This window comes from Coturnix japonica, chromosome 1, assembly GCF_054131305.1.
Source record: "Coturnix japonica strain WE chromosome 1, WE-NBRP24, whole genome shotgun sequence".
Taxonomy (NCBI): domain Eukaryota; kingdom Metazoa; phylum Chordata; class Aves; order Galliformes; family Phasianidae; genus Coturnix; species Coturnix japonica.
This window is the reverse complement of record NC_140663.1, coordinates 114,641,581-114,669,298: the sequence shown is the minus strand read 5'-3', so window position 1 is coordinate 114,669,298 and position 27,718 is coordinate 114,641,581. Positions and strand designations below refer to the sequence as shown.

The window sequence follows — 27,718 nt, the reverse complement described above, 5'->3', positions numbered from 1 at the left end:
TTTTAAAAACCAACATATTAATAGTCTGTTTATTTAAACAAAAGACTCTTCTACCGTATGGAGGTTACAGGAGAGATTGAAAGAAAACAGATGAATCATAAGTAACATAAATCCCTGCACAGACATACTCCTGCTAAAAGCAATCAGGCCTTTGTACCTTGCTACACATCTCCTGAAAGGCAAGTAAGGACATCATTAACCGTCATTTATCTGCATCTTACACAGTCTCACACACAAACAAAAGCTACAGGAAATTACACTGAGCCGTCAGGCACAAACCAAATTCCAGAGTGAGCAATGGTTCACACAGTGCCATGCTTTTGTGAGTCTTGACAATGGGAGAAGTGAGATTCAGCTCTCCACCTATAAGCTACCAGCCCTGGTAGATGGGAGAGCTCCTGGTCAACCTGTCATCACCGCTAGTGTTACCTTCAGACAACATGCTTATAGCCTCATCAGTCTGATGGCTATCAGTGGTCGATGTCTTCTTTGAATCATGGATGTTGCTTTGGTAGTTCACTGGTGACGGATAGTCATTGTCACCCACCGTTGATGAGGACATCGATTCCCAGGGTATTTCTCTCTTCTGCCATTTCAGGTCCACTCTCCATCCTGTCCAGCCATAGAAAGCCAACGTGAAGAGGAAGCCTTGCATCGGATTAAGAACCCCCTAGGAAAGAGCAGTGCAACACAAGTTACATCAGCAAGGCTTCATTCTGAATTCCAACGAAACATTCTGCATGCATTAACAGCTTCCCTTACACTGAACAACTGCTGCCTTTAGAAGATGATATTTGCATGCAAATAAAAGTGTACATTTTTCCCACTGCAGACACAAACAAAGCAGAATGAGAAACTACAACCTGTTATTTCTGAATAATGTTAAGGTCTTCCTTGTGAACAGCAGGCACCAAATGGCTTTCTAGCATTAATTTTAGCTGGTCAGCCCCCAGCGTGTTTTTAACATTCCTTACAAGCTTCACGGTTTTTAATTCAGAAAAGCAAATATTGTACTCTTCACTAGAAGCCAAGTCAAATCTCTGAGGACAGACATTAGCACATCCAGGCAATTTTTTTAATATAGCAGCAATGGAACTGTCTGGAATTGTTGTAGATTTCTGAGCCGGTGAAAATGTCCATCAAAGTGGAATGGAAAACTGGGGAGAGGCACCGAATAAAGAAAATCCCAAGTGGTAACCAAAAAATCTTCTGTTCCCACTGCTTCAGGATGTGTGACATGTAAATTAGAGTTTAGGTTTTAGAGTTTATCATTCTTCTCACAGGAAAATCATAACTTATTACAGCCAGTTTAAATAATAGCTTGGTTGGTAGAGCTGGCTGTGTGCTCTCCCAGTGAGTAGGAGCAAGAGTAAGGTCCCTGTCACACTAACGTGTTCAGTCCTTGTCAGGGAGAAGGCTGCAGCAAATCACTTGCATAGCTCAACTTTCCAATATCAGGCAGCTCAAGAGCTTAATTGCAAAGAGCATGTTCAGGCTTCACAGGTATTTAACACCTTCAGAATAAACTTCCTTGAAAAAGGAACCTTCAATATCACCTCTGCAAAACCCCTTGTCAAATATTCCAGCAGGAAGAGAGAAAAGGGTGGAGTACTGGAAGAATCCAGCATCTTATAGCTGTATTCTATTGCATTGCTTTTAAATTCCACCATGCATTTTCCCTAATAGCTGTCCAAATGCTACAAGATGTTATTATTTCTTATAAGTCATTAATAAAGAAAACCATAGTTACAAGCAGACTAGTAGCAGATAATGCCCATTTTGTGGGCAAATCTTCAAGAAACATGAGCTAAAATTCACAGCTCATCTTACGCCAGGGGTTAGAAAGGGCAGACCATTAATCATTGCAATGGTCTGTTTTGGATCTTACAATGGGTAGCAATCACTCATCCCATACTCTTGTAAATGGGAGAAAATCTTGGCCTTTGGTACCTTTTAAGCAAAGTTTGTGTGTCCCCAGTGACCGCTCCTTCCTTTCTCTTACCTTTGACTTTTCTTCCCTGATTTTCTGAGTGTTTCCCCAAAACCCACTACACTGATGCTGTTCCACAAGTCTTACAGAAGTGATTTCAAAGACTAAGAAATACCATGGTTGACCTACCATTATAATCCATGTGATCAGTGCAGCACTTCTAATGTTTTTCAAAGGTGTTTCATTGATATCTGGCTGCATTTCGAGATAGAACAAAAGGCTCTCGTTGATGATATTAGATGACCAGCTATTGCAGGAATAATAAGGACAAAGAGAACAAAACAGTGATATGTATAAATGTAGGTATATGTAAAACACAGATTACTTACAAATTATAGAAATTAGGAACCTTAATAAGGAGATTTTTTATTATTATATATTTTTTTAACATTAAGTCTCAATGTGAAGGAACCCATAGCTCTCTCTGAGCCTAGGGTTAGAAAACAGACTCTTACTTCCCAAGCCAGGCCTAGACAAAGAAATCCATATACCCAAACAGAATTAAATCTGAGCTTACTGTACTGATATTATAAACAACTTTGATCCACAATGGGAATATTACAGACAGTGACTTCTTTTGCTTGTGTCTTGAAAGTACAATACAGTTAAAGGAATACAAACATACGCATACACACTACAAAAGGCTCTCTAAAATTTCAGGGTGATATTTGAGTAGATTTTCAAAACGTCTATTAAAAAAATCTACAAAATAAAGCTAAATTTGACCTTGAAAATGCTATTAAATTTTAAGAATAAAGGTAATTTCTTTTTCTAAAGTAGGATGAGCATTATTAAGCCTCATCCTCCAAGAGAAAATGAGAGTATGATATGCTAAATAAAGGTTATAGTCAATGGTTGTAATTTCTTATGTCTTCTGAGCAATCAAAACAGATTTTCCGCATATTTCTACTGGCGCTCCAGGAAGGAAATGACTAACATCCTTATCACACTTTCTGAAGGAGTTTAGCCAGATCCTATGTTATTTCACAGTCTAAAATCTTCTGCTTATCCCTTCCAAATATACAGGTTTCTCTTCTACCCCACATTGATCAAAATTCCCTTGACTGACTCATCTCCTTTTTTGACCTCTGGGATGGAACAGCATCTCCCCTAAGCTTCTAAGATGGTATGGTCTCAGACTTTCTGTACAGTAACCACTGAAAGTTTTTACTCTCTAAAGCACATGTTTTATCAACAGAAAAAAAGAAAGAAAAAAGAAAACAAAAAACCTTAGAGCCATGTGCTTTGTTTATTTGGTTTTTTTTGGAGGGTTTTGTTTGTTTGTTTGTTTGTTTGTAATAGGACAATTTATTATGAGACAAAAAGGAAATAAACAGTCAAGCCCATTGTGTCCATGAGGAGTTGCTCCTTTCTTTCATGCTTGCTTCCAGACTAGCAAGCTGACCACAGTCCCTTAGGTTGTAACACACTTCTGTGGTGCCTCTGGGCTCCATTATAATGTTCTTTCTTTCTGCAACCCTGGAAGCCTGGATAAAACTCTATTCCCTGTTATTTACAGCAATTTCCAGCATGCCACGCTTGAGGCTGCTGCCAGTGTCCCTGCTCCCACTGGCTACCCCACCCTGCCCAGAAGAAACTTCTTTCCTGAGAATCACAGAATCACAGAATTGTAGGGGTTGGAAGGGACCTCTAGAGATCATCGAGTCCAACCCCCCTGCCAAAGCAGGCTCCCTACACCATCCCACCAGAGCACTCAAATATACAGCAGCAAGGACAAAACAAAAAAGCAGCCTCTCTCCCTGTTCAGCATTTTAAAGCAATGAAACATGCAGTAATGTAGCCATGTATGAAAAAATCAAATACTTGCACAGACCATGAAATTTGGCCAAGTCTTTCCACTACTCCTAGGCTGCTTCCTTCCTCCTTTCCTTGCTTGTGTTATCCACGTAGGTGGTGAACACATTCCAGCAGTGACCACGTCTTGCTAGATCACTGCAGACAGCCATGTAACTTGGATCACTCCCTCATCTGGTGCCCTTACTGCTATGTGATGATTGCAAGACTGCTCCTAGGCAGGACTTCTTTCAGTTCTCTCAGTTTTGCTGAGTGCATCTAACACTTTCAGTCTCATCCACCTCTGAAGCATCTTTCACACTGGATGATGCTGCTAGAAAAGAAGTGCAGGGAATCTGGGGATGAGGTAAACAACCTCTCTGCTTCCTCACCTTCATTGTGCCCTTCTTCCTTCCCTCCCTGCCCTACCAGAAACTGCTATTTTCATGGAAGAAGGTGGAATATCAGAAAAAAAGATCAGATGACAAGAAATTTTACACACAACACATAGAGATCTCCTTTCTGGTAAGTTTGTATTTCCAGCCAACATTCTATACTTGTTTCACACACTTGATATCTGCGAACTGTAGAGATAATGCATCATATAATCATGACCAGAGCCCTGAGGCATGCCCCAGAAGTGTATTTATTATAAGTTTTCAATGGCATGTTTGATGACAAGAGTGTAGAGTGAGCTCTGCGGAATCTTGCTGCAGTTTCAGACAGCTTTAGGTTGTATCCAGACATATATATATATATAGCTATTGTTTCTCAGTGTCATTGTTTTCCTGTTGGTTTAACATTTTTATCATTTCCTTGCAGCCTTGTGATGCTATGTGAGTGATTCAGCTGGTCTGTGAACTAGTTTAGAACTGTCTTCCTTAGAAACTTTCCCTTGCAACCATAAAGACAAGTAAATGAAGTAACTCATCCAATTCTGTTCTTGTCCCCAGTTGTTTCCAGCTGGGAAAAGGCAGGTTAAAACAAAATGCACCTCTTACCAAACGATGAATACCAACATAATCTTGAAAAAGCGCATCTGGATCTCTGTCCCCAGCCGTCTCTCATTCTCTGTGTAAATCCCTTGTCTCCCTTTCAGTAAAGAGGCAACTGGAGAGTATAAAGTTATGTTCATTAATATACATACATCTCGTTATTTATAGGTACAAGGATACAGAAAACAGATGTCTGTAAAGAGGGAACAAAGGAACCAATGGGTTTGTCTCCAGCAGCAAATCTCATACATAGCCTAATCCTAAAGGAAAAGAAGCACAGCCACTAAGGATTCCTGAGGTAGGTGGTATCCCATCAGCAGTTTTTTCTTCTCTCAGTCCCATTGAAAACAGAATATAGTATGGTCAGCACACTTCTCTAGCAAAAAGTGCTTACGTTTCTCTATGATGTGCATGATGTAAGCATGTATTTATTATGTGATGTTCAGGCTAAGACAGAATACAGTCAGCAGTATTGTACACTACACATGTAATTGTGCCATGAAGACACCATTGGCTACGACATCTCAGGAACCTGAAACAGTGACACCAACAAAAATAGACAGATAAGCAACATACTGTTCAGATATCACAAGGAATCAACATAGGTACTAACACAAACCTACTCGTGTATTTTCCCATAAGAGGAACAAATTTTGAGAGATTATCCAATTCACTCTCAGCTCCTAAACACTGCAGTTAAAGCAAGGTATGGCTGTTCAGAGACTCAGCAAACTTGCTGAGAAATCAGGAACACACAAAGAATTCTTCAGCCAAGCAATTCTAGTGCTCCATCTGTCCTCAACATTTTTTGTTGCCTTGCTACTTCAACATCCTTTCTTTAAGTTGAAGCTTAATGCCTCTTATACTATTCTCTACAGCCAAGGAGAAATTCTGTTTTTAAGAAACAGCTAAATTCCCACTTCAGTACATTCTACAGATCTCATGATGCAAATCTTTGTTTATTTGTTTTTTTGTTTCTTTTTTTGTTTGTTTGTTTTTTCTTTCCTTGTTGCTTTTCTTCATTACTTTCCTTAGACAATGAAGAGAAACTGCAGGCTGTTTGAGAAAACTATGCTGGCAAGACTTCAGAACGAGGAGACATAAGACATCATCTTTAGGAATGTTTATCATCTGGATGAGGAGCTCTGAGATATGGTTTAGTGGTTTGCAGTAGCTACAGTAATGGGAGAACGTCTGGACTAGATGATCATGTAGGTCCTTTCCAACCTTGTGATTCTATGATTCTACGATTCTGTTTCTGAAAGTATGAAACAAAATTTGATCCTTAGTTCCTACATGAGCAGGTAGCAAAGGTAATGCAGGTAAGGATATTAAAGTAGCTGTACAGGTATGCACTTAAGCCACAGAGCCTGCCAGAGGCATATGAACATATGTGCACATACCTACAAAATACACACATACATAAACACACATGGATGTATGTCACATAAGAGCACAAACATTTATTATTTGTGTTCTCACTGAGGACCTTTGCAGCTGCCCGTAGAAAATGTGTTGTCCTCTCTTCGACAGCACATGCTAAAGAAGGTAAGTTTACTGTTTATCAAACTACTTATTTCAATACACTCAAAAAAGTCTATGCCTTCAACCCATACAAATATAGCAGCTAATGCTGAGTGGAGAAGTCAGCTTACTGTTTCTACAGACTGCAAAACATCAATTACAGGTATTTTTGATTATTTAAAGTTTAGGCTAAAGCTTATCTTTTCCCTATAGAGCATTTTGGTCCCAGCCTTTAGAGGTAACACTTGTTTTCTGTTTGCTCATGCATAGAGACATTATTCTAAACTAAAAAAACAAAAAACATTATCCTCTATAAATTAGGGAGAGGCTTGCTGAGTGCTATCTCAGAAATGCAGGTTACAAGACTGAGATAATATAATGATGCAAATACGGTTCGTCTTTTGTACCGAGTATGTAGCACTCTGGGACTTAGAGATAAGTGAAAAAAAAAAATAGAAGGCACCTCAGTAAAGGTAATTAGCTGCATTTCAGTGTGCAACTGGTACAGTGTTGTCTACACCTATAAAGCCTCGCAGTGTAACATCAGCAAAAATAGGTAGAAATTGTATATATAAAATATATTAAAAAATATTCCATGGATTTTGTCAGCTCTTCCTTTGATGATGGGCATTACTGAGGAATGCAGTGCAGATGGGATTAAGACTGAACTCAAAACACAGAGTCTTCTGTTGTTGTTCTTAGATATTAAATGTGTAGATTACAAGTACGAATTCAGGCACTGAAAACATCTAGCACTGATCATGTTACATTGAAAGAATTCATTGAACTTGTTCCTTTTTGATTTAATGAGGATCCCACATCCTTAGATACACGGGCATGACTTTTTACATTATTCCGTGTGCCCCAGTGGCACAGTAGTAGAAGTGCCGCTCTGCAGCACAGAGGCTCGAATCCCAGGGGTTGGACTCGATGATCTCTAAGGTCCCTTCCAACCCACACGAGACTATTACTATTACTATTACTATTACTATTACTATTACTATTACTATTACTATTAGGAACCTACCTGCAGTCACTGTCCTTCTGAACAGGACTGGGTTGACCACCAGCACCAGAAGGAGCGGGGCATAGGTTGTGATGTAATGTGGGATTGCGTGCTCCAGGCCTCTTTCACAGCTGAGAAAAAATTATTAACAAATTATTCGTTATTTTCTTTCCACTGAAAAAAAACCCAAAGCAGTATTTAGATGCCTGTCTCTAACATGGATGAAAAGACATCCAAACAACCACAGGGTACCACGGTTTTGGAGTCTGCTTCCATAGGCCTGCTCACCTGGAAAGGGATGGGTAGTAAAGCAGCGCAACACCCTCCACGCAGAGCAAAACTGCCAGCCCCCAGGCCATCATATGGTACAGCACGATTGTACTGAAGGAGGAAGCAGGACAGAGGTTAATAAAGACACTGATTCTCACATGGCAGTGTTAACATAGGACAGGTGTGAGGTGAACAACTCCGGGAGCACATCACACGGAGGAGGACAGGAGGGATGGGGGTCTTGCATTAAAAAGAGAAGTCCTGGTGGCTGGGCAGGCTTGCACATAGAGTGTCATGTCCTCCAACCAGAGACCAGAAGCCTCTCCCCTGTTTCCAGATCTCCAGAAGGAAACCCTTCATCCTTCATTGCTCCTGTGGACATTCAGGAACAATGAAACTGAATACAGGAGCCAAACAGCCAACCAAGCACCCTTCTGAAGGCTGCAGAGAACTGTTTAACTTGGAAAGTCAGACGCTGCTCCCACCTGAGGGAAGTTCATACCTATGTGCTTAAAAAAAATTTCATTGCTGTTTTATATTAAGGTTAACCCTTCTGCCACAGAAATGAGTTTGAAGCACTTAGAACACCACTCACACGGATCTTTATCCGGTAACCATGTGAACATCACATGTTTTCACAGACTTCATTTATACTCTCAGATAGCTGCATGCAAACAGTGATGTGCAGCACAAGAAGTGAAATAAGACATTCAGAGCTTTAATTCTAGTACCTCAGTCCTGCTGATCTTCTTACCACCAAGTAAGAATCGACAGCGTAGCAAAATAACCACCAGAAGCCAGCACTATATAACAGCTGGATCCACATCTGCAAGAAAAAGAATAAAAGGCAAATGTCACAGCTGCTTCTTAAACGTTGCTGGAGGTGAGGGGGGACTCAAACCTTCTGCCTAAGGATTTGTTCTTTAACTTTTCCAACTGAGATTTGTTTGGTATGAATTCTTACTCAAAACTGCAGTAGTGCTGTAGCCAAAGGATCTGCTCCTAGGTAAACTGAGCAGTTTGTCTTCAAAGCTTTTTCCAGTTGTTTAGAAAACCTGGTGTTTGTTTACATCTCCAATCTTAACCTTGAGAGGCATGAATGAAGTCTAAAGTAAATTATTAAACAACATTTTAACTTCAAAGATTAGTAATGAACATTTTCTTGAAAATAATTGGTATAACATTTTAGAAAAAAAAATCATTTTTCAGTAGCTGAGGCATGAAAATGTAACTGAGGTCTGACATCACCACAGTGTGCCCCTGATCATGGGTTCTGTGTGTGATGGGTATTTTATCCACATACAATAACTTGAGATGGTGTTACAACCAATAAAGATGATATGCAGAAAAACATCCAGTACTGTCCATACAGTTTTTACAAAAATCCAAAGGAAACAAGCTCAAGTCCAGTTAAATTCCACTGCATTTTTGAGCTGACCCTATACATTCTTCCCATGAGCCTATAGAAGATAACCGACCTTTCTTAGACTCTGTTTATAAATTCCAAATCCTTTCCTGACAGGAGCTGGCTATTTGTAATGGTCTGGGAGTATTTTAATATTCAGATTAGATTCCCTCTGAGGCTTGCCTTCAGCTCTTATCTGAATATCCTTTGCCACAGCTCCATAGTAGCATCCTTTTACACCTGGAAACCAACATGTTTGTTACTGAGCCAGACATCAGTGACTTGAGTTCTACCATTCCTTCCTCCAACAGTAAATCAAGCTGGGAAATACTTCCATACAACAAGGGCATAGTTCCTACATCTAGCCATTTGTGACATGAATTATTCAGTATTTAACCAAAATGCTATGACGTTTTAATAATACACAAGTCAGAAAATAAAATTTCAGTTTTCCTGCTAGTGCCCTTAATTCACAGCACCCAGTATGTAACTCAACCTGCACTATTACATGTTTGCTGCAGTTAAGAAATGCAGAATTTACCATATATAAACACATACATACAAAAATAAACCGTGAGGTCTTTCCACACATAAATTCCAACATAGTCTAGATGGTCGCCAAAAATAATACAAAGCAGATGCACCTAAACACCAAAATTTTCCTATGCTATCAAGCTTCTTGCAAAATGCCACATCTTGCTATAGAGTATCCATCTACAGATCAGAGGGTCTCATATGAAGAAGATGCTTCAGGGCCTCACTGTTTGGAATTTCATTGACTTGTGCATAAATGAAATAAAACAATAGCGCCAGAAGAAACCTAAAATAGAACCAGAAACATTTTATTAACTCACATGAGAATACGTTAGGGGAAGTAGGGTCATTTTTCATTCCAATATAATTAAATATAAGTTTAGCAAGTGACTCAAACTGCAGCACTTTCCTTGAGCCCAAGAAAGGGGAAAATAGAAATTGCGGTAGACCGCACTGCTGCTTGCCATTTAACCTGAGATCAAAATGAAAAACAAACAGTCTGCGTACAGCATCTCTGTCACTGCTTTAAAATATTACTTTTCTGTGGTGAGGGCCAGAAAGCGAAACTTAAGACATATGGAAACGTGGTTTTCAAACAGGGCATTCCTGCTGCAAGATATTGATGTTGGCGGTTTCACCTTCCTTTAAGGAAAAAAAAAGAAAAAAAACCCCACTTTTGTATCTCGCAGGCAAAAATTTAACATGTATGATGGAAAACTGAGAACTGATAGGTGTATACAAATGATACGTCTGCCATTATGTCTGAAATTGTCACTGTTTCGGCATATGAAATAAAGCAAGTCACATTTGGGCATATCTTATTTAATAACTATGAGAGCTGAAAAGTTTTATTTATATGCAGCATATTCTTTTCTATATTGTAAACCTTGACTTGTTAAGCTACTACCATTATTGCTGCTGTATGAATTCCTTGGCTACCCTACATTCCTACTGAATAGAGGAAACTGACATAATTAACTGTGTTTTAGTGAGAAAAAAAACAACAAGATGACATTTCTCTTGTACAGTAAGCTCTGGTCTTATACCTCAGGCAATAGCGTGATTATATTACTTAAAATTTGCACTTTGTAATGTATTTACATTTTCTTATTCTATGTTCCTTAATCCAGAATCCACATCAGGGATTTAAGGGAATTTTAACCCCCTTTGGGACATAATATGTTGCCTTTTGGATCCTGTGTGAGCAAAGCAAGCAGGATTGTACCCCTGTACCTACCGCACTGCCCACGCAGAAGGCAGAGGGCCACACATCAGTCCCGTTGGCCACTGAGATGTTGGCAACAAAGCTCGGGAAGCCCAACCAGACACTGGATCTGAAGATCACACCTAAAGAGAAATGCATGAGTGTTCTGTGCCTGTCAGCATGATCGCAGTCACATGCTTACTGCCGGTCGCATGTTCTGCACTGCGGCCTGGATTCTGCATGCTCACAGGGCTGTAGCTATTGGGGTGTGCAGTGCAGGCCAGAAGCCAGGGCAAGGGCTCACAGAAGGCAGCAGTGAGCCTGGAGGATCCGCCATGTCATGCCACAAAGTTCTAAGCCTCAATTATCTACAGATACTGTCATACACTTCCCTAAAGGCAATCAAGGGGCATTTAATGTATTGGCATTGCCAGTAACTAACAACTTACAATTTAACTTGCAGATATTCGTATTGCTAATGGTCATTCCTCTATAACTCCTCATTTCAAATAAATGTTATTTAACACTTTTCTCTGCCTTCATTTTTACAAGCAGCTCTTTTCCTCTCTGTCAAGGGGCTGAAATAAGCATGGTTTCACTATTAGGTAAGAACAGTACTGACTTTTTGCATGAACTCAGTTTGCTGCTGAAATTTAGTGGGTTTGCTCAAAATAGGCCCTAAGGCACCAACACACAGCAGCAGCACACTGCGCTTCCCACCCTCCAACGTGAATCTAATTCAAAGACAATTGCGGATCAATAGTTTTAATTTGCCTGTGAAAGAGGAAAGGAGAAAAATAACTTTATTTCCTGCTGGCTTTATCTGACTGAGATCAAGAAAAATGTACTCTCTGAAAGAGTGGTCAGGCACTGGAATGGGGTGTGCAGGGAGGTGGTGAAGACACTGACCCTGGAGGTATTCAGGACATGTTCCCCCATGAGGGACATGGTGAGTGGGGAAATATTGGTGGTAGGTGGACAGCTGGACTAGATGATCTTGGAGGTCTTTTTCAACGGTGGTGATTCTGTGGTTCTATGATTATATGATTGAAAGGCCCTTTTCCAGGTGCTCTTGTGCTCTTTCCATGTATTTCTCTATTTTCCCATCCATCGTCTGTTTTAATATTGGTACTTCTTATGTATCATGAGAAGACTTGGCTAGGTGTGAAAGTGGAAAATGTATAAAACCCTACTCCTTTCACAGGCAGCCAGAGAGACTTACAAAACCTCAGTTACCTGAAAGATGCAAATGTGGAAAAAAACTCAGCCTTTATTTCCCCTGTGTGTGTCACGGTAATTTCTGTCTAACTTGGCAGTAAATTCCAGGGCAGACTTAGACAGCCCATTGCTGGGGGCAGGGCTCCCAGCTAAGGGTGCTTCTCCCCTTCCCCATGCCAGCACAGTGCTTGATCCATGCACTATGCCGCCAGCCTGCTGTGTCCCGTTGGTATGTGAACAGTGGCACTGACTCTGTTTGAGAGGATTTACAGACATGTGCAAGTATTTTCCAAATGCAGTCCTAAGAATCAGCTAAGTTGTGGAAGTCAGCTTTAGTTATTCATGTGCTCCCTTGCCTCTGCTTCTACGCCTCCCTCTAAGCGCCAGCCAGTGCATGATTTTAATTTGAAGTAGAGATTTTGGTGAAGATTTGCCAAGAACTTTAAAAACTTAGCTATTAAGCAAGACCTTTCTCCCCTCAAGGCGTGCCCTTTTCTCATCTCGCTCAGCCCAGACCTTTCCCTGAACACATTCAGCACATTCCCAACCATCTGCCAGCAGGGCCTGCTGCAGCATGGGTGAGGGACGCCAAGATGGCGCTTACCTGAGCCACCGAGGATGTCACACACGGAGATAAGGAGAAGAATGGTGGAGGAGGAGGAGGCTTTGGGCATCTTCCGCAGGCTCTGCCCCTTCTTCGGCAGCAGCTGCAGGATAGTCAGCAGCAGGCTGGCAGAGGCACTGCCGATGCACACCCCACAGAAAACCTGGGGCTGGAAGTTCATTACGAGCTGCGTGGCTGCATCCCTGTTGGGGCAGCAGTAGGTTTCTAGCCTGGGAGAGGCCATGAAGCATCCAGCTGGCGGAGGGGGCCCGTGAGCAGAAGCCGCCGCTGTTGCTTCCAAAAGGCAGCGTGAGCTTTTTCTTCACCCTCCCCATTAGACCTTGGCGGTGAGAATCACGCGATTGAGGGATCATGTGCTGTTGCTGCTGGAAGTAAATCCCCTAGAGCGGCCTTTCTCAGCCTCTCCTAGCAAGGAGATCAGATCAGAACAACAACACACAGTGTAATCTGAAACATGCCCCATGCTTGCTCAGAGCCATTGGCAAGAGTTCACTCAAACATTTCTGCTTGCACAGTGTGTGATACAGGAAGCTTTAAACCCATCAGAGCATTGGAGATGGCTTAAAATGAATAAGGATGGGGATACCAAAGAAGGAGCATTACATTATAATTGTATTTCATTTTAGCCCCCTCCCACGCATTGCACTTTAATTACTGAAAATTAATTCAAAAAAATGGGCCTAGACACAACCAGTCCCAGCTTTTGCTGGGAGGAGCAGGTCTATAAATCCACACCCAAACCTAAATCTAAATTTTAGGGATCCAACCCACCCACCTCTCTAATTAAAAAGAGAAGTGCTATATCCTGTCTCTGTGGAGAGAGATTACCTTCAGGAAGCCATATTAACCTCATCCCATTTAAACCACAAGCACAGAGTATTCAGTTTGTGTTAGGCCAGAAGTGGAAAATTCCAGGACTTCTGCTTCCACAAGAATATTTTTCTTTCTTTCTTTCTTTTCTGTTTTATTTATTTATTTATTTATTTATTTGTAAGGGTTTAATGTGATAACAGGAATTTGACCTAAATTGTTTGTTTCTTCTTTATAAGCTAACAATATCCTTTAGTCACGAGTCCTGTTAGATGCAGCAGAAAATACAATCACAAACACAAAAATTAACTCTCCCCTCTCAGACACATTTCAAGTGCCCTGCGTCAGACCCCACAGCTCTGTAAACTGTGTTTATAGGAACACATTGAGGAAATACAAAAGAGAGCATAGGTGAAGTGAACTGGATTCTAAATAACAGTTGTGGATATTATAATTAGTCCTTATAAGAACAAGTGACCTAGTGTGATTTTCCTTATCTTCTAATGCCCTTGTTTATGTAATAGCAGCAATTACGACTCCTGAATGTCGGGGGGATGCTGTTTATATAGCCATGAAATACAGGCCTTAGCCAGTAAGCTTGCCTACAGTAGAGAAGTCAGTCTGGACGCACCAGCCCTGCTCACGCTGCAGCACCCAAAGAGCAGGATATAGACTTACAGATCCAGGTGTCCACACATCAGCAAGTGCCGCTGCTCCCAGTGCAGTCCACAAAGATCTCTGTCCACCAATTCTAAGCTTAGCCTACAGCTGTTCAGTTCTTCCCACCACCAATGTGCGTGGTAAGCTGCATGTCTGAGAAGGCTCTGCTGGCTGTAACAGAGACTGAGGCATACTTACTGCCTATTACAGAAGCTGACGTAGAAGCTGATTGATCCTTTGGATGCTCTCACTGTTTTCCAGCACCCAGAGATTTCACTGCTCATCTGTGGATGAGGACAGGTGAGCAATCCAGACGTTATAATCCTATGCATTGCTACTACCATGCACACAAAGAACATATTGGAGACAGCCAGACTGTGAATAAGATTGCCCTGCTCCATAACACACCTTGTTGAGGTGAGAAATATCTATGCTCTGTTGGACTAGAGGCTCCTTGGACACTGTTCCATCTCAGACAGAGTAGCAGTGCATGGAGCTGCTACCTCTTTGTCAAGATCCTGCACTGCATCCACCTGGCTAGCTGTGATATCAGTAAGTGTAAAAGAAAATGCTCTCTTCTGCTACAAATCACTGCCTAGAAGGCAATGACTGCAGCTTCATTTTCATGCAGATTCTGGTAAATTCACAATAAACACTAAAAACCAATCTGGAAGAAACTACTAAAATTGATTAGAAAGGAACCAGTTCCTGTGCTACTAAAGAACAAATATTAAAAACATCCCACAGAGACATTATTACTTGAAATAAAGGCATTGCATACCACATATACAATGCAAATACATATATATTACAATAAATGATGCTTGCTCTTATTGGAAGATTGTTTCAGTTTGCCTGATCTATATGTGGAACAGCATTACTTTTAGATTACTAGGCAGAAAGTGAAACTGTTCCATAAAAGCCTTTTATTGCTACTCTGATTTTCTTGTTTCCCTCACTATTCCTGCTGTCCTTATCCTTTTAAATGTTTAAAAGTGTGTCCAGTTGTTATCCTGGCCATTTGTTCTGGCTTCCAAATAGGAATTTTTAGTGTATTTTGCTTGTTTCTGCTCATCATTTAGAATCATAGAATTACCCAGGTTGGAAAAGACCTTGAAGATCATCAAGTCCAACCGCAACCTAACCAGTACCCTAACTCTAAAAACCCTCTGCTAAATCATATCCCTGAGCACCACATCCAAACATCCCTTAAACACATCCAGGGATGGCAATTCAACCACCACCCTGGGGAGCCTATTCCATTTGTTTCCAGCATTCCCGACTATGGTTTTCTAGTTTGCCCATATGGATTAACCATTTAATTATTTTGACTTCTCTATCCCATTTGTTTGGCCACCTCAAAATAACTTGCATTTCTCAACTGCATTCTTACTATTTTATATCTGGCTCCCCTTTTCTCTCCACAGTTTTGCCAGCTGTGTACCCTGACCTTATTCTTTACCTCTCGGAGTGGAGGACTGCTTTTTAACTGCTTCTTCTGGATTCCATCTCTACTACTCTCCCAGCATTTGATCACACATTTTCTTACAGAGTGGTTGCTTTTTTTCACTGCACATTTGTATTGGAAACAAGGAGTGTGACCTGTGGCAGAATGGGTATGAAAAGAAAATAAAGTGATTAATGAATGAATGGATATCTGCCATAATGCAAGCAGACGTGTCTTTACACAGGGACATCTGACGCTAAATAGGAGACAGATCAGCTAAACTAATGAGCCGCCCAGCATCTCAACTGGTAAGAATGAGCTAATCTGGCCCTCACTGTTGCACTCAAAGCGTAAGAGTCACAACAGTCACAGAAATTCAAAGCTGGTTTGGCAGCCTTATACCTGAGATTACTTTGGCTTCACATGATTATGAAAATGAGAGGATAAAAGCTGGGGCCAACAGCAAAAGAAACAGAAAAGAACAAGCACAAAGAGAAGAATTATGTTGCCTTGATGAGGGACATTAAGTGGTATTCAGTGCAGCTTCAATCACGCCTCCTAGATGCCTTTCCTCAGAAATTATGGACTTAGTTCCCACTGACATCAGTGGAACCAAACTGAACCTCATTTCTGCACCAAGGCAGCATCTCAAATAACTGAATGCAGTAGCTTCAAGACAAACATTAACAGATGGACATGAAACATTCAATTAAAGTGGACATTTAAAAGAAAAAACAATCAAACAGATGTGTGGAGCAAATACACTGCCCAATACTGAAAGTTCCAGTCCTGTTTTTACATATTTGCAGCAATGTGTCCAAGAATGAGAAAGAAATACTGGGAAAACAAGCACATACTTCATATGCACAGCTTTCAGAAACACCCACTCACGCTCCCCTTGGACCCAGAAAATAGCACTTCTGAGGTAACAATCTGTGTGCATCATTAAGATGAAACACAGCCTTGTCTGGCCCAAGAGGAAAACAACAGGTTTACAAAAATATGACAGGCATGTGTTTCTGTTCTTTAGGAGCATGGTACAGCTTATGCTTGAGTATGCAGTTACAGATATTTTAATCACTGTTTTAATTAAGTCTGGGACTTAGCTAAGGTAGAGAAAGCAGAAGAAAATGTATAGAGACATTATTTGTCTATGTGTACAATTCAGTGCATCTCTGACTCCATTTAAAGCTCCCAGTAAAGATCTTTGTTATTCTGCAAATACAAAATCTCCATTTTATCAGTGATTCATGATCTTGAGTCTTTACTGGTCTTACACATATCACCTGGTATAATGTTTCCTAAACTGATGAAGGGTGGGCCTGTCTGCAAGCTGAATGGATGCAATAAAACCAGTCATGATCTTCCCAACAGGATCTGCAGTATGCTCTCTGAACATATAAATATTCTGTATGCTTAGCACAGTTCATTTTATCTGTACAGGCCTCCAGCAACTAGATTTACCTTATAAGAAACTGGACTACTTTTTACAGAGCTTTTTACAGTCATTCCCATTGGTACCACTACGAATTATTAGACCTAGTTTGTAAACTGGCATTTCCCTCAGTGCATAAATGAGATGAATTGGGAAATCCATACTTGTTTATTTCTGCTTTCAGAAAATTTAGGCAAGAATATCAAAACAGTGATATTGAGTGTAACATCTGTCATGGTTGTAGCAGCTAGAGATTACACCAAAAGAACTAGAAGAAAAACAGTGGTATTTCCTCCTTTCCTTCTGCATTTCGAATATAAGCACACAGGTGTAAATCACTAATTTGCATTTAAGGATGGTAAACATTATTATAAAAGGATAAAAATAAATGTATCTTCACTGCATAATGTTTTCATTTTCCTTAAGAATAAAAACATAAATACACAAAATTAGTGTACATTTGAACAGCTAAATAAGTGTATGTATTTGACAAAAGAAATCATATGTATTTTATCGACTTCTTATACACCTTCTCCAGGAGAATGTTATCCTACTTTACATCTGTTAACAAGCATATGCAAATTTGTTATGGAAACTGTGCCTCTTTTGCATTAAATAAATAAGGTTTATATGGCTGAAAAACAAAGTAAGTGAATAGAAAAAAAATGCATTCGGGAACTGAAGGAAAGAAAAAATAGGGATTGGAAGAACAAAATCTCCAATTCTCTATGCCAATGCTGAGAATATTAGTCTTTGAACTTGAATTAAGACAGATTTTGTGGCCACATTTCTGGACAAATTCTACCATTAATCATTGTCATCTTTATATTAGAGATGTGGTGAAAGTAATGCCTTCTATTTTATCACATTTGCCTACAGCATCTGAGATGGTTGTTGGTGGAATGGCAGTAGAGGCTGAACCCTCCTGGCACAATTTTGTTCAATTTTGTTGCTGTGTGATAGATGAGACATTGTCCTACACCCACACAGACAATTTAAGACACAGTTTACATTGGAACTGCCTGCTGAAAAAGACTGTGAAAAGAGAGAATATTATCCTTTCCATACGGAGTGATATTGAAAATCAGACCTTACTGCTTCTAAGCGCGCAGACAGTACCCTGATCCACAAGGATGCTGAATGTCTACACTGTCCCCAGTATCTTCAGAATGTTCCCTAGGCACCACTGCTTCCACATTCTTTTTTAGAAATGTTGTTAGTTGGTTCCCTTAGGAGAAATTAGGTGGGACATTCCAATATCCCTATCACAGTTGATAGACTGTGGGATCCCATTAGTTTGCATCTCCTGCTACCTGAAGTAAACTTTTCAAATCCCATTAGTGCAAGAAAATGACCTCATAAAACCTATATTCCCAGATCAGTCTATGTATCCAAATCAAAATGTATTATAGAACTCATTTCACAGTACTTAGAAGGCAAAAAAAAAAAAATAAAAATAAAAAAAAAAAGTCTCTAAGGACCTGTTAATTTTATCCCTAAAAATGTCAGTGTACAATGGCCAGTACGATGGCCTTGGTGAACACCATAGCCAAATGTTGAAGGGAAAATAGTGAAAGTCCAAGTGTATAGCACAAGTACAGAGCTCAGGGTCTAGCTGTTGCTCTTCTCTGAAATCCCACAAACATCACTGGATTTCCCTTCCAATGGCTGCTCAATTGGTGGTCAACCCCAAAGCAACTTTGAACTGGGTGAAGGAAAGCTGCAACCTCCTGCTCTGCAAATTGTTGTCTGGTAGTTTCTGAAAGGAGCAGGAAGCTCAAAGGCATGCCTTAGCTGGCTCAGGGAATCAATAAGAAGCTCAACAGTAAGAACAGAAATGCGATAGTGCAGGAATCATTCTTGACTCTGCCATTCTGAAAATCATGACTCCCATGTTAGAGATGACCCTTCCAGCCTAGAGTGGAATAAAAAATGAGACCAACACCTCAGCATCCAAGTACCCTGCTGCTTATGATCTTCTGGTGAGCAGCAGGGCTATTCAGTACATTACATAATAGACTGGCTCCTTCAGGTACTTCCTGGGGCCATGACCATCATAAGAAGTTGGTCGGTCCTGAAACTGCTTCAGAAAATGCAGTGTTCTGAAGGAAACCATCTGTGTACTTATACTACTCTGTAATTCAGACTTTCAAAAAAAAAAAAAAGTTAACCTCTGGAGCTGTAACGGGAGCTGAGTTCTCACAGAAGATGGGCAATAAAAAACCCCATCCTGTTTCCTCAGGATGTTACTAACAATGCCTCACTGCCATGAGTAAACTATCCTGGAGACAAAATCCAGGTTAATTAAGCAGTACCTCCTGCAGCAGCCTTAACCTTCCAACTCAGAAAGGCTTATACCAGGAAAGGCAACCTGAGTGCTGACAATTTTTCTCATCTGTTTGACTTATAGTAGGATTTCCTCAAACCTCCCATCAGCTGTTTAAACTTTTCTGCCTTGGACTCCAAAAAGAAGAGAGCATTTTCATTCCCTTAGTGTAATATATCATAGAAGTCTATGGGGAGGTGGCATGCACAGTAAGAGTTCCTGCCCCTGTGCCCCTTCCCTGGCACACTCAAACTGGCCTTATAATTTCATGATATTTCTAAATTCCTGAATTTTGAACCTAGATTCTCATGTACACTTGATGTTTCAGGGCACCCTGCTACAGTGCTGCTATTAATGACCTCAAGCTGCACCCATGTCTAGATGTAAGCTCATGAGATGCTATGACCTCCACCTGGACAGGGTTCTGGTTCTGTGTAACTGCTCTGAGTGCAAAAAGGCCATCTGTCATATGAAGGAGTTGTGGCTATTTACAGAACGCACCCAGAGATTTATTTACATATGGCTGACAGGCAGAAAAAAGGATGGTCTGTTTGGTGTTTGCTAGCAAATGAAGACAAAGTCCAAGTGAAAAATTGTAGATTACAAGGCCTTCACCTGCTCTCATACATACTCTGACCTCTTGCTTTTATTTACCCTTTTAAAAACCTATTTCACAGCATTTCCTGCAGGCAGAACACTTGAAACCCTTCTGCTGGCATTTTCCCTGATCACCTCTGCTCCAGCTCTCATCTTAGAATCATAGAATCATAGAATAGTTTGGGTTGGAAGGGACCGTAGAGATCATCTTGTTCTAACCCTTCTGCCATGGGTAAGGATACCTCATACCAGACCAGGCTGTTCAAAGCCCCATCCAGCCTAGCCTTGAAAACTGTAAGGCTGACTTGTTTCTAATTTGAAAAATGTGGTCCCATTAACATCAGAATTTTCACAAAGTTAACTAAACATTGAATATATATATATATTTTTTTTAATTTAACTGAAAAACATTTTCAATTTCCAGTGGCTTTCATTTCAGCCTCAAAGCTCCTAGTCACATTTCAGTTCCATAGCTTAAATCCTTCATAACATAAGGTAGGTCTAAATTAAAAGATTATGGTACCACATTGAACATGAATACAACAGAAAAGAGGTGCTTTTTAATACTAGTAATATAAATCAGATTATATCTATTAATTAGGGATTCTACAATGAATTCTTATTAGTTGCTTCAAATAGCACTTTAGTATTTGTATTACTTCAAAATGACTAGAATTTAGATGTATGATGCTCTGATATCAGAGTTTAAATGCATTAAAGACTGCTTGTCAGCCTCTGAAGCCACATTGCTCAAGTAATTAAAATGGGACGGTGCCATTTTTTTTGCTGTGTAAGGACACATGGCACAGCAAATGTTATTATACAATGTGTTGTCAAGGAGGATGGACAATGAAAAACATTTCCTAAAGCACAAAGATAGAAATGCAGCAGTAAGAATAAATGGTACAGATGGTGCTTCACTGAAATGATGACAAACTTTCTTAATAAACACGTATATAAACTATGCGTAGCTATATCATGCTTGTATATATGCACATACTGATGAATCTCTTCCAGAACTAAAAAAGGGTGGCTTCATCCACAGTGTAACAGTTACTGCTCTATGTTATCCCCAAAACCATGTTCAGGCATTGCCTAGTTAGAAATGACATCATGAATGGCACAGATTGCCATGCACCCATATGTGAACCTGCATGCTCTTACCCTGCTATTTACTTGATTTGTAAAATTATTGCCTGATATCCTGTAATATGATTTGACAAAGGGCCCTGATGCAGGAACTGGAAGAGGTATATAGATAGCAGATGCACTGTGGCCCTGCACTGACTTAATCTGTACCTGAATTTGACTGCCAGCAGAAACGCCAGCCCTAGGGAAATATGGTTACCTGTTCACCTGGTCTTGTTAGCTTTATGTTGTCTTCTGATTCTGCTACCATGTGAGGAGTAGCTCTTTTCCTTTTATTCTTTTATTTGATTTCTAATCTTGTAATCTTGCAAAATCATGTAAATGTTAACTCTTGAAGCATGTTATGGATTATAGGAATCCATGCTGGTCTCCTTTGTCTATAGGTCTAATAGTTTTCAGGAGCTAAGCAGAGAATATTGTTAGCAAATTCTGTGTTTTTTTTCTCTTGGTCATTCACAGCCACAGTTTGTTCCACAGTGAGCTCTTGTACCTTTAGAAAACTGTTTGAGCTACTAGGCATTTGTGATGATGTGCTACTAGTGTGCCCCGACACAGTACTGCACAACTGTAAAAGGCTGTACTGATTGGCTTCCTGATAATGCTCCAGTGCTTGAAAACTAAGACACTATGAACATGAAGAGCGTATCTACACCAGTGTCAGTGTGTACCAAGTATGCCCTTCTTAGGTACAAAATTTATTTGCATCCCTTCTGGTGTTCTGCACATGCTGCTTGTGTGCGTCATTGGTGTTCAGTAGAGGTTTCTTCCCTTCGATGAAACCAGACTGAGGATCTTTGACAGCAGGACTGTGACAAGACTGTATTGATGCAATTTGAGGATACAGTGATAAAAGGAGTTCAGAGAGTAAGCTTGACCTGTGCTTTTGACTGCCTGTGTTCTTGGCAGCTCACACACTGGCTGTGCCTGCTCTCAGTCAACTCTTTCCAAGACAAGTCTGCTGCAGCTGAATTTAGTCACAGGAACAGAGCAAATCCAGGCAAATCCAAGTTAATTCCTGTCACTTTGGCTCTCGCTGATTCAGCATTGCAGGTAGGAACATGGAGACTTCTCTGTTCTAGGTTTACCCCTGCAGCTAAGATCTAGACATTGCTAAATTCATGGCTTACTTTAATGTGCAAGTGGTCCATGTCTCAAGATCCAGTATATAGAGTAAGAACTGAAAAAAAAAAAAAACAAAACTTGAATCAAAACCTTCAGAGGGTAGACATACCAGAATTTCATATGAAATACTATTCATTCACAAATTCTACCTAGGCCTAGAAAAAGAACATAGAACTATTTCTTTTTCTTCTTAAAAAACTAAAGAAGTCACCATGTATCTGAATATTTCTCTGAAAGATTAAGAACGTCTAAAAGTTTATCCAGCATTAATTATGAGCTGATGAAGCCTTATTTGCAATACAAGGGAAACAAGACATGCTTGGGAAAGCTTTTCAAAGTGTCTAAATCACAAAGGAGACATCCAGCAGGGGTTTTTCAATGTGGTATTTTTCATTCTGGGAAAATAGATCATTTGTTGAAATTAAAAGTGTTCAGTAGAACAGCATGATTATGTTGAATTCATCAGAAGGAAGATGGAAGGTTTCCAAAGTAAACCCTCCTGGTTTCCAGCTATACTAGGATGTCTGTCTGTCTCTTGAGCTGCTACATAACCTGTTTCTCCAGGTTTCAGGACTTTCAGACTCCAGAGTAAACTGCCAGCAGCTTGCCACCCCTTGAATTACTTTATAAAAAATTACATCCACTTCCATACAGGAACTTCTATCACTATTTCAGCTACTTTGGTCTTTGTGATGGTTGCTTTCAAAGACACTCAAGTTTCAGTATATGTTTCACTAAACATTCCATCAACATTACAAATAATTCATTTTTGCTACATGTACAACATATGCTTACAAACAATACAGACTTCAATGGTTACATTACAGATTGCTGTGCCAGCAGAACCTACATCTACAGAGAATTCTGGGGATAAGTTAAGTCCATAACTCAAACCTTGTGATTCCTATTACCCCTTTAGCTGTCAGCACTCTCACTGCATTCACAGTATCCTCACAAAATTCTAGCCCCTAGAGAAAGGGTTTTTGAATCCTTCCATCTTCATTGTAGTTAGCACAGCATAGGTACCTGTCTGTGTATAAACATTTCTTCCACCACTGGTGACTAAAGCAATTCTGTAGGTGATTATGTGGAGTAAGATGTGTTGGCACAATTAGCAGCGCGGCCATTTTGGAAGATGCCACTGACAGTGTGTACAAGCCCATTCAGACTCTCTGCTGGAGGTTGCAACCCCTTTAAATGAGCTGAAGGAAATTGTATTGTGGCCCATCTGCTCTGTTTCATAGCCTAGTATCTCAGCTTAAACTGCAGATGAACTATGCGTGTCCTAGGGCATCAGTTTTCTATTTCAAACATCTGAGGTAGAGGTGCTTTGTCTCCTCACCCAGCTGTAATGTTTGGTGGTAAGCTCCAAGAAAGCAGTGGTAACAAACAGTGGGTAATTGTAAAGGCTTAACTCACCTCAGGTCTTTACTCTGTTGAACATGAAGCAGAAGCCTCTGATGCTTTCAGATGTCTCCACTGCTGTGGGGGAAAAACAAACCAACCCAAACCCAAACCAGCTATTGAAGGCTCCAGCATAATGACGGAAAGTATAATAGCTATTCTACAGTCATTCTGCAAATATCCTGCACAATTCAATGCCTTAAGGAAAAGATATGTGGTTTATAGTCATACAGGTGAAATAGGCTGTGTCTTGACAGCATACTGTGTTTGAGATTGTAAACACAATAATCTACCATAGAGGAATCTATTCACAGTTTGGGCTGGCTTGAGGATTAAGCAAGGAATGGGTATGCAATCTGTGCAACAGAAAGCGAGCAAGCTTAATAAACCCCATATAACAAAACTTCACTTGAAATTGTTAATTAAGCTTCAAATACTGGGGTCTGAATGTAGATTAAACTTCAGAGTCTGAACACAGAAGCACTGTGGAAGGAGTAGAGTTCACCGCAGAGAGCTTCTGTTATAGCAGAGGGACTCAAAAACTGAGTTTGTGCATGGCTTAATAAAGTTTAATAGCTCCCTGTGCATGGAAGAAGGAGGCATTTGAGAGTTTTTTTTAATCACTGTGAAGTAGCTTTGATAATAATAATGGCACAGATGATTACAGAAGGGAACACTGGTCATGTAATATTGGTCACTGCTCTGTCCTCAGCACAAAGAAGTCTGCTACCTGTCACTACACAGTCACATTGCCCTACCATGTATTGCTAACACTGGTATATTCAGGCAACACTTGACAAATGAAACAAGATTTACGTGAAAAAGCTAAAAGACTGAGGGTATCATTAGACAAGCATAGCTACATTGGCACTGTTATATAAATGAAAACTATGACTTTAGTATACTTTTACTAAATCCTTTGTTCTTTATGACTAAATGAAAACCTAAGAAGACTGGCAGGAGCTACAGAAATTCAAGAAATAAAATTATCACAATATTTTAAGAATAAAACATACACAGCTCTCCAACTGGGTTCTGAACAAGCTTCAAATCCCAAAGAGAAGGAGAATATAAAAATATGTAAAGAAAAATGTGACTGATACAACAAAAGAACACATCTTGCCTTGTTCTGGCAAAACTTACAAGTGTGAGAAACTTTATACCTGGGTCTCTTGGCTTTCCATTTATAACATTAAAAGAGAAAAGGAAAAAAAAACAAACAAACAAAGAAAACAAAAACAACCCAGTGTCTGAATGTTCTGCTTTGGAATCTTCAGTACAGACACTAGTTCCAGACTCTTCATGCCCCAGTTTTAAAATCTGCTCTGGATTTCTTTATCATCCTTCAATACTGGCCTTAGAAGACCAAGTCCAATAGGTAGAATAGAAATGAAACTCTGTAATTTCTTATGGACAACAAAAAGTTTCAGATGATGAAGAACTAATGTTTGGCGGCTGATGATGAGGAGATACAAGCAAGAAAGACATTCGTGAAAGTACAGCTATTATATTCCAATTTCATTTCAGTATGCATAATTTTTAATGGATTAAATTTCAAATTATTGTTGTGCATCTTTAACCAGAAGCAACTGAACAGTACATTTCAGCTCTTTAAAACTAGCATGGGATTGCTGAGTATATAAATTGCTGTGTGGACAATCTGTTATGCATTATAGAAACATAATAGAAGACTGCCTCGGATGAAAGAACAACTGGAAGCAAGATACAGGGAAAACTATATTTCCCATGACCTGCTTTTTGGAGTTGTTTGTTTGTTTGTTTGTTTGTTTTGCCTTATAAACAGCATTTGTATATACAGCAGAAAAGAATGAAAACAGCAGCTAGTGGGTCAGAATACATCATCACTAAGGGAACTGTGATTGTTCAGGCTGGCGAAGATGCAGGGGAGATCTTATCTCTATGACCTGAAAGGAGGTTGTAGTGAGGTGGGGGTTGGCTTCTTCAGCCCAGTAACAGTGATAGGATGAGAGGGAATGGCCTTACTTTGCCAGGGGAGGTTCAGGTTGGATACTAGGAAAAATTTCTTCTCAGAAAGTGTCATTGCATTGGAACAGGCTGTGCAGGGAGGTGGTGGGGTCACCATCCCTGGAGGTGTTCAAAAAACATCCAGATAAAGCACTGAGGAACATGGTAGGTCGTGGGCATGATGGAGATGGGTTGATGGCTGGACTAGATGATCTTATAATTCTTTTTTAGCCTTGGTGATTCTATGATCATAACGACCACTTCTAGAAGCAATGTATGTAAACACACATACACAACCCAGAAATCCCAGTTTATGCTGTGCACCTTACCGAAACAATTCCTCATACATGGAAGTACGCTGACACTTGCCAGCTTCTCAGAAGACAACAGATTTTCCTGTTTGCCTTTGATTCTCCTGCCTGGTAGCGAGAAGCAAATGACAGCTGTGTGCTGGTGCTCCCAAACTCCAGGCAAATGGACATCGCTGAGCATTTCAGTTTAGGCTGTTGGCATTCTTATTGCGGGTTTCCCACAGTCACCCTTTACCTGCCCTATCCAGACCCTACTGCCGACCCGAGGCTCCTCAGCCCGCCACTAGAGGGTCGCGGAGGGGCAGCGTACACGGATCCGGGCTCCTCCCGCCCCGCAGGTGGCGGAGCCGTTACGGGGAGGGGAGCAGCGGGGCGGGGCAGTGGACAAGCACCGCCCCCGGCTGCCCCTTTCGTCCCCCTCCACATTGCCCGGCTCCAGCACCGAGCCCTCCCCCAACACGGCGGCGGAAAGCAGCTCCTTCCGCCACCTGGCACCGCGAGGGCAGAAGCCCCGCGGCCACGGGCTGCCCGTTCCCGAGTTGCAGTGTTGGGGCTCCACCTGCTCGCCGCTTTGCTTGAGCACGGGGCTGGCCGGCGGAGCCCTGGCCACCTCCTTTGTCTGGTGGCCACCCAGGGGCCGCTCCTCTTCCTCCTCCTCCTCGCCCCGGGGTCGTCCCTTTGGGGACTGAGGGGAGAGCGGCTCCCCGCGAGGTACGGCGGGTTTCGCCCTCGCGTCGGGCTGCGAGGCGGCACAACCTCCTCCCGCCGTCCCAAGTTGCCACAAGTTGGAGCCGGCCCCTCGCCGCCGGGCTCCGGTATCGGAGTGAAACAATACCCCGGGCCGAGGGAGGAGGCGGGGGCGGGGACAGCTCTCCGACCGCCGATGGGGCCGGGCCGGCCGGCGCTGCGGGGCGGGTAGCGGCGGGGCGGGCAGCCGCCGGTAGAGGCACGGCCCCGGCCCCGACGGGCGGCGCGGGGGCGCCATGGAAGACGTGGGGCTGCGGAGCGGGAGGGAGCGGCTGCCCAGCGCCGTGCTGGTAGAGCCCGTAGTACTGATGGTGGAGCAGAGGGCGGCCGAGGGCTACAGGCTGGTGGAGGTGCTGCTGACCGGCGGAGCGCCCTGGGGCTTCACGCTGAAAGGCGGACGGGAGCACGGCGAGCCCCTCATCATCACCAAGGTGAGGAGGAGGGAGAGGGAGGGAGGAGGTGCGGCTCCATGTTGGGCACCGCTGTCCTGCGGCTCCGGCGAGCGGGGGCCGGGCCCGCACCTGCGGCGGTGGCGGAGGGCCCGGCCTGGCCGCGCTGCTCTCTCGGGCCGCCTCCCGGCCACGCAGGTGCTGCCGAGGACACGCGTTCCCGTTAGCGCCGGGTGTTGAGCCGCCTCAGCGGAGTGCGTCGAGGGAGGCTTTAGGACAACAGGTTGTTGCGCAGCGTCAGCCTGCGGCTCGGTTGGAGCTTCGAGGGCACGGTCTTGTTTCCCATTAGCGCTCAGTGAAGTAGGTGCGAGTGTTGGCTGTCGGGGTATGGAGAGAAGCCTGGCTGTGGGCCCCAGCTGCTGAAGGACGGACAGAGCGGGGTCTGGAACCCGCCGTGCTGACACCGGGCTTTCTCTGCCCCTGCCCCCCCGGCACGTGGAAAACAATTAGGGTGACCTTTTGCATCTCCCTCCTTCTCTAAACAAAAGATCTGTGGATAGTGACCAAATCCAAAGGCAGGGGGAGGGGGAGGCTGCTGAATTAGTAGGCACTTTCTGGCTGGTTTTTTTTTTCTTGGCTTTTCTTCCCTAAGTTCTTGTGTACTTACAGCTTTAATCCCAGTGTGTTGGGTGTAAGTTAAAGAAGTAAATAACGCTTAGTGAACAAATGATTTTCATCTGGATGCGCTTTGCCTGCAGGATCCCCGTCCC

The 27,718-nt window shown here is 41.8% G+C and overlaps 3 protein-coding genes across 11 annotated transcripts in view; 1 reads left to right on the top strand and 2 right to left on the bottom strand.

Moving 5' to 3' along the window:
* Nucleotides 1-23,537, bottom strand: GPR143 (G protein-coupled receptor 143). Its single transcript, XM_085532093.1, has 10 exons — nt 22,117-23,537; nt 15,498-15,637; nt 12,545-14,319; nt 10,756-10,865; nt 8,311-8,405; nt 7,598-7,690; nt 7,331-7,440; nt 4,786-4,894; nt 2,120-2,237; nt 1-670 (listed from the first exon to the last, which is right to left on the bottom strand). Exons 3-10 carry the CDS (start codon nt 12,786-12,788, stop codon nt 371-373), a joined length of 1,179 nt encoding a protein of 392 aa, XP_085388219.1. The 5' UTR covers nt 12,789-14,319; nt 15,498-15,637; nt 22,117-23,537; the 3' UTR covers nt 1-370.
* Nucleotides 17,058-26,797, bottom strand: LOC107325718 (uncharacterized). Its single transcript, XM_085532102.1, has 2 exons — nt 23,531-26,797; nt 17,058-22,166 (listed from the first exon to the last, which is right to left on the bottom strand). Exon 1 carries the CDS (start codon nt 26,795-26,797, stop codon nt 26,096-26,098), a length of 702 nt encoding a protein of 233 aa, XP_085388228.1. The 3' UTR covers nt 17,058-22,166; nt 23,531-26,095.
* SHROOM2 (shroom family member 2) overlaps nt 26,796-27,718 on the top strand; it is a 111,119-nt gene continuing 110,196 nt past the window's right edge. For all 9 annotated transcript variants that reach the window (XR_014940693.1, XR_014940699.1, XR_014940700.1 and 6 more), the window contains exon 1: nt 26,796-26,990. Coding sequence is in view for 2 of the 9 variants with exons in the window: in XM_015886877.3 (XP_015742363.2) it covers nt 26,796-26,990 (195 nt within the window). In the remaining 7 variants the exon portion in view is untranslated. The remainder of the gene's footprint in view (nt 26,991-27,718) is intronic.

Excerpts from the sequence above, each read along its gene's own strand:
- GPR143 (XM_085532093.1), bottom strand. The coding sequence starts at position 12,788 with ATGGCCTCTCCCAGGCTAGAAACCTACTGCTGCCCCAACAGGGATGCA. Across the intron at positions 4,895-7,330 it reads CAGAAGGACAGTGACTGCAG|TTGCCTCTTTACTGAAAGGG; the intron begins GTAGGTTCCTAA and ends TATACTCTCCAG. Across the intron at positions 2,238-4,785 it reads ATGTTGGTATTCATCGTTTG|CTGGTCATCTAATATCATCA; the intron begins GTAAGAGGTGCA and ends TTCCTGCAATAG.
- LOC107325718 (XM_085532102.1), bottom strand. The coding sequence starts at position 26,797 with ATGGCGCCCCCGCGCCGCCCGTCGGGGCCGGGGCCGTGCCTCTACCGG.